Genomic DNA, 7034 nt, shown 5'->3' with positions numbered 1-7034 from the left:
GAAAGCCTCTCGTCCAGGGCCCCTTTTTTGAGACTGGGGCGGCCTTAGGGCGTCCTGGCTTACGCTTGACCTCCCTACTAGGCCCAACCTCCCGATCCGACTCGGAATCATCCTGCTCTGCCCCAGAGCCGGACACAACGGTAGGTTCAGGAAGAGGGGAAAAACTCACCGTGGGAAACGATGCACAAATGGACACACCTACACAAACTCACTGGCTACGAACGTCGATCGATGCGACCACGCTGCGTTGATACGCTTGCTTATCGCAACGATCAACAGGTACACACACTCACAACACTAGACACAAACGTCGAACTGGGCTTAGAGCCAGTCGATCAAACAAATTCCGAGTGAATATCGGAGAATGACGGAGACACCGATTAGAGCGCCACGAGTAATTACGTTAACTACGCAATCGCACTCGAGAGCAATGACCACTATCTGCCTTTCGCAAAAAAATCGTAACGACACTTCCAAGCGATACACATCCTCTCGCTACGGAAGCTGGAGGCAGACTCATTATTGTATTTATCAAGTGCCATATCGATTAAGTCAAGAGGATCTTCATTGGAATTTTCAGTTTTTTTTATTCTATATAATTCTAGTATAGTAGAATGAAACCTTTCTACGATTCCGTTCATTTTACTATGTCCGGTAGCTGTTAAATTTGGTTTGATTGTAAATTTATTGAAAAAATCTAATACTTCCCCAGAGTTAAAGGATTTTTCTCCGTCCATAACTATAATGTCGAGAAGTTTACGTTTCAATATAACTTCCTTCAAGGTCGGAAGCACATCAATGGTTGCTCTAGATTTAACCATTTATGGAAAAATTATCAACACATGTTTAAAAATGATGCTTTCTTTACCGGTTTCCTGTCATACTTGCATTCATTGCAAATTAAACAGTTTTTTTACATATTTCCTCATTTGTTCAGTCATTTTTGGAAAATAAAAATCTCTTAGAACATTTTTCTTTTTTTCTTCGATGGACTAATAATGTTCATTTGTGTAGATATTCCACATCTTTCAATGTTTTCTGGTTGAATCGAATCTTTAAAATATTTTGTCGTCCATAGTGATTTTTTTATAAACTTCTTGAATTTTTCCTATTAATGATTCACTAGTGTTAAGTCCACTTAACTTTGATGGATCGAAATATGTTTTCAATATTTTAAGTACATTCTCATCATTAGAATGGATCGTTTCGATAATTACTCTCTTGAAGTTTGGAAAGGGGTATTGTATGTCTATAGTCGATTTACCTTCTTTTATTATGACCTGATGTCGACATGCATTCAAAGATCCTTCTGTAGAAGGTACTAGAAATGATTTGCATTCGCTTCCAGAATGTTGTGTAGCTGCTACTGAGTAACACATTCTACTTAAGGCATATGCGACGACGTTTGTTTTCCCTGGTTTATATATTATGTCATAATCATGCTCTTCGAGGTACAATTTCCATCTTTTGAGCTTAGCGTTTGTATATTTTTCTTAGAGCGTAAATGTGAGTGGCTAATGGTCAGTTAAAATTTTAAATTTATTCCCGTAAATATAATTTCTTAAAACTTTTAACGACCAGATGATAGCTAGCATTTCTTTTTCTGAAACAGAATATGCTTCTTCAGTGTTCGATAAGGAACGAGATGCAAAATGTATTGGTCTGTCATTCCCTATTACGCCTTGCGATAGAACTGCGCCTATGGCAAAATTTGAAATATCAGTTGTCAATAAAAATGGTTTATTGTAATCTGGATGTACTAGAATATCTGAAGAGGATATTATTGATTTGAGTTTTTCAAAGTATTCTATTCGATTGGTTGACAATGCATTTCTTTTGCTAGGTGCAGGATTTTTTTCTCCTCTTAAAGCATTTGTCAAAGGTTTTGCTATCTTAGCGAAGTGTTTTATAAACTTCCTGTAGTAGCTCATTAACCCTATAAATGATCTTAAACCTTTTATAGTTGTTGGCTGGCAGAATTTCAATATTACTTATATTTTCCTTGGATTTGGTTATATATCCTATATATATTGTATATCCTAGGAATTCTATTTCTTGATGTACAAATTCTGATTCATCAAGTTGAACTTTAAGATTTTCAGCGTTCAGAACTTTCAGAATAATGCTTAGGTTTTCTAAGTGTTCCTCTAAATTTTTTTTCAAAAAATATAGTATTTTTTGCCAACGTGTTCCCTTAATGCATCATCCAAAGCTCGTTGTAAAATTGCTGGACCATTGTTTATACCAAATGGCATTCTTGTAAATGCAAATTCACCGTTATTGACTGCAAACGTGGTTTTTTATATGCCCTTTTCATGCATTTTTATTTGATGAAAACCTGATGCAATATCCAAGGTGGAAAAGTATTTATGTTCTCTCATTTGTTTCAATACGAATGATGTTTCTGACATAGGATATCGTTCGCTTTTAGTTTTTTGATTTAATTTTCTATAATCCATAACCATTCTTACTTTTAATTGGCCTGAAGAATCTTTCGTTTTAGGAACAATCCATACAGGGGATGTCCAAGCTGATCTAGATGGTCTTATTTGCAGTGTACACGATTGGGCATGTATGTAGGTTAGGTTACACGGTAAGGCATGAAGTAGTATTATAGATAGGTTAAGTTAGATGTATTCGTAAATAAGTGTTAGGATAGTATTAGTAATAAGTGCTAGGTCAGTATTTGTTGCGCCTATGAGTAGGCAACCCGATTAACATGAATTTAATGTAAATATATTTGTATAGTTCAGGTTTAGGATAGGCATTAGTATTAGTGTAATATTGTAACTAAAATAGGATAGAATACATTTGTAATTTTAGTCTTAAGGTAAACCCCAAGCGAGTCACAGCAACGATCCGAAAGAACCAGTAAAGCTATCGAACAGTATTAGTAATTAGTGTTAGGCCAGTACCAGTGGTACGCATCTAAAGAATAAAATACGGGCAGTCTTGTCACAGCGGTCATCAGGAACACGCGAATGTCGATACCACAAATTGGCGACGAGGATAAAAAGTATTTCAAAAGTCAAGTCATGTCGAAGTCGATAGGAAGTATAGAACCCTACTTGATGGGAGAAAATATAGAGAGCTACCTGAAAAGGCTCGATATTTTTATGGAGATTAGTGATGTGGTAGAGAAAAAGAAGGCTAAATATATGCTGTCGATTGGTGGAGCGTCATTGTATGGAGTGGCGGAAAAAGTGTGTGCACCGGAGGAGCCAAGCAAAATTGCATACAGTGAACTTGTAAGAGTCATAAAAAAACATCTGAAACCGCAAGTGAATGAGGTCGCGGAACGGTATAAGTTCAGATTGGTGTGCCAAAAAGAGATGTCAATGTCGGATTTTATCATCGAGCTGAAGGCTGCGGCACAATCTTGCACGTTTGGTGAGTTTTTGCAATCCGCGCTGCGTGACCGGTTAGTGGCTGGTGTCAATGACATCGAACTCAGGAAGAGGCTCCTTACTGAGAATAAACTGTTCTTCGACCAAGCGTGCGACATAGCACAAACGTGGGAAGCGGCTCGACGCCTCGGCAAAGATGAACAATTGCCGAGCAGAAAACGAGATAGCGGCAATGAGGCGGGCAGCTTTCAGCAGAGGAAGTGATAACGAAAGAGCGGTAACGTACGATCGTATGCGTAATGACGCGCCATGGAAACGAGCAGCCTATAACGAGAGAGCCACGCCGAGCAGTACAGCGTGGAGCGGGAGAGAAACTAAGCCGTGTTTCCGATGCGGTCGATTACACAATCCCGTTACGTGTCCTGTTTCGGGTCCTGAAAAACTGGTCCTGTTTCGAGTGCGGCAGAAAAGGACATGTGTCAACCAAATGTGCTCGTGGTCGAGGAATGCGCAGTATGGAACAAGCGGAGAACAAAATGGAGTTGCCCTTAGCAACAGAAAGTGGTGAGATCGTACCATTACATATGATAACAGCCCGAACGTCTAATTTACCACAAACCATCTGTTTAAATTGTAGCGGAATCAAGCTAGAGTTTGAAGTTGATTGCGGTGCGACTACAAGTGTTCTGCCTGAATATGTGTATAAGGAAAACTTCAGCAAGGTGCCATTAGTAAAAAGCACGACGAGTTTTGTATCAGCATCAGGTGAAAAAATCACACCTATCGGGCAAATGTGTTTAGTCGTCGAAGCAGAAAACGGAATGAAAGGAAAGGTTAACGTGGTAGTTATCTCCACGATGGAGAGAGGCGTTCACGTTATATGCAATAGAAAGCGATAGCATGGAAGAAATCAAAGAAAAGCTCAAAAGAGTAATAGCCTTGTCGCATACCAACGATGCAATTGAAGGTTATACGGCGAACTTAGTTCTAAAACCTACTGTTAGTCCAGTATTTCATAAGGCTTATACTGTTCCATATGCGTTGATAAAACCAGTTGAAGAAAATTTAGAGATGTTAGTGGAGAAAGGAATATTAATTCCTTGCAGGAGCTCACAATGGGCAAGCCCAGTGGTAGTAGTCAAAAAGAAGGATGGTTCGGTGAGGTTGTGTTTAGACGGCAAAGCCACCATCAATAGAATGTTGTGAACCAATCATTATCCTCTACCGCGAATTGATGATATCTTAGCAAAAATTGCGGGGTGGAAATATTTCTGTAAGTTAGATCTGTCAGGAGCATACTTACAAGTAATGTTATCGGAAGCATCACAAGAGATTTGTACGATTAACACCCATAAAGGATTATATAGATATACAAGAATGCCTTTTGGAATCAGCTCAGCCCCCACAATATTCCAATCGATTATCCATCAGATATTACTAAATACCGCAGGAATCGCATATATAGACGATATTCTAGTGGGAGGTATAACTGAGAAAGCATGTAAAGCAAATCTTTATGTTGTGTTAGAGAAGTTAAATCAACATAACGTTAAATTGAACCTAGACAAATCTGAAATTCTTCGAAGTAAGATAGATTACCTAGGATACACACTATCTGCGGAAGGTATACAACCTAATCGTGATAAGTTAGAAGCTATAGATAAAGTATCTCCGCCTAAAAGCGTGCCAGAACTTGAAGCGTATTTAGGATTATTGAATTATTACCATCTTTTTTTGCCAAATTTGTCTAGCAAACTACATTCTTTATACACATTGTTACGAAAAGAATCCAAATTTATATGGAGCTCGGACTGTCAGGAGGCCTTCGAAGAATCAAAAAAGTTGCTAATGAGTAACCAAGTATTAGAGCCATACGATCCGACAAAACCACTGTTATTACCTGTAGATGCAAGTCCTTATGGAGTCAGGGCGGTGCTATCGCACAAAATAGGCAACGTAGAAAGACCAGTTGCGTTTGCTTCCGCAACACTGTCGGAAGCTCAGAAGAATTACGCGCAAGTTCACAGAGAAGCTCTCACTGTAGTATTCGGGGTAGAAAAATTTCACAAATACTTGTTCGGTTATCGTTTCACCGTAATTACGGATAACAGTGGACTTAAGGAGATCTTCAATCCATGCCGAGGGACGTCTTGTATTGAAATGGCTAGGTTACAACGATGGGAGCTTAAGCTAGCGGACTATGAATATGTAATAGAACATAGACCGGGAAAATATATGGCTAATGTAGATGCCATGTCTAGACTTCCACTAGCAGTCCAGCCAAAGATAGAGAGCGTTAGCATAGGAATCAATGCTATAGAAGAGAGTAAATTAATGGGCTCAGTCGATCAAAAAGTTATTCTATTAGAAAAGCAAAAAGATATCATTTTACGTCAAATCATGGAAAACACACTGAATGGGTGGCCAAGCAAGTCGGATGAAACTATGAAGTATTACGAAAAAATGCACGTGCATTTCTGTTTAGATAATGGTATTTTATATTTTGATGATAGGGTGGTGATTCCAAAAAAATTGAAAACTAGGAGAGGTATGGACCAAGACATCAAGGACTTGGTACAGACATGCGTGATATGTCAAGCTAGACAGACTGTCCCTAAAGAGGTGGTTACAACAACTTGGAAACCTGTGTGCGAACCGTTTGAAAGAGTTCATGTAGATTTGTGTTACATAGAAGGCCGTATCTTGCTTATTTTGGTAGACGCCTTTACCAAGTATATAGATGTTAAAATTGTTAATATGACACGAGCAACTGACATAATCGAACAATTAGAATCGTTTTTTGCGCACTTTGGGTTACCGAAGGAGGTTGTTTCAGACAACGGACCGCCATTTAATTCGGAAGTTTTTGTAAACTTTCTTAAGCAGCTAGGCGTAAAAGTAACTAAAACGCCTCCATACCATCCACAATCAAATGGATTGGCGGAGAGGGCTGTGAGAACAGTAAAAGAGGTTCTACAAAAGTTTACTATTGACGATCACTTACGCTCCCTCTCTCTTGGTAGGAAGATCAATAGATTTTTATTGCAATATCGCAATGAACCATGCACGGTCACGCAAGTCACTCCATCTTATCTAATATTTAAATATGTTCCCACTACTAGATATAAATCCATAAATCCGTTGAAATCCAGTATCCATCACCAACCCACACCAAGAGCTAATAAGTCACACCTCTTAAATGCAGAAAAAACCTTACCGGTTATTGAATTCAAGCCAGGAGAAAAAGCATTCTATAGAAACCACTTTAAGGAGCTTATGCGGTGGATACCAGTTATTGTGTATCAGAAATTAAGTGGATTGCGTTATTTAATTGATTTAGGAGGACGGATTCATAGAAGAGCATAGCGCTTCGTTGTAAATAAAAGAATCAAGTTACTTATGGAATTTTCCTTAGGGTGGTTTTGTTTTGAGTCGTTTCCGTTTCTTTATTCGTTCACCTGCTGATATGAAATTATCATTCATTGATTTGCTTGTTTCGGGGCGAACGCTGCGCTTGCATAAAATGTGTCGCTATGGATGAGTTGGCCGCGGTGCGATCGATTGCTATGCTCGCATGAAATGCGTCGTTATGATTATGTCTGTTTTGTTCTATTTGTTTGCGATGGTTCGGAGTGGATAAAGTTTTACGCTTAGTTCCTGACCGTTGTCTGCACCGTGCGATGTTTG

General features: G+C 38.8%; 1 protein-coding gene across 5 annotated transcripts; it reads left to right on the top strand.

Annotated features, from left to right (window-relative positions):
* Positions 1 to 2739: 2739 nt before the first annotated feature.
* LOC118511538 (uncharacterized protein K02A2.6-like) lies at positions 2740 to 6752 on the top strand. Of its 5 annotated transcripts, XM_036054766.1 has the most exons (3): positions 2740 to 3390; positions 3496 to 3911; positions 3985 to 6752. In XM_036054766.1, the coding sequence occupies exon 3, from the start codon at positions 4656 to 4658 to the stop codon at positions 6711 to 6713; it is 2058 nt and encodes a 685-aa protein (XP_035910659.1). In that variant the 5' UTR covers positions 2740 to 3390; positions 3496 to 3911; positions 3985 to 4655; the 3' UTR covers positions 6714 to 6752. The 5 variants fall into 5 exon arrangements, with proteins under 5 accessions (XP_035910659.1, XP_035910630.1, XP_035910649.1 ...); XM_036054737.1 differs by having other exon boundaries at positions 3496 to 6752; XM_036054756.1 differs by having other exon boundaries at positions 2740 to 3908.
* Positions 6753 to 7034: the final 282 nt, after the last annotated feature.

Source organism: Anopheles stephensi, chromosome X (genome assembly GCF_013141755.1).
Source record: "Anopheles stephensi strain Indian chromosome X, UCI_ANSTEP_V1.0, whole genome shotgun sequence".
Lineage (NCBI taxonomy): Eukaryota > Metazoa > Arthropoda > Insecta > Diptera > Culicidae > Anopheles > Anopheles stephensi.
Note: the sequence above shows the minus strand (reverse complement) of the source record. Positions and strands in the feature narration are given on the sequence as shown.

Bases quoted from the DNA above. Each gene is read 5' to 3' on its own strand.
- LOC118511538 (XM_036054766.1), top strand. From the start codon at position 4,656: ATGTTATCGGAAGCATCACAAGAGATTTGTACGATTAACACCCATAAA.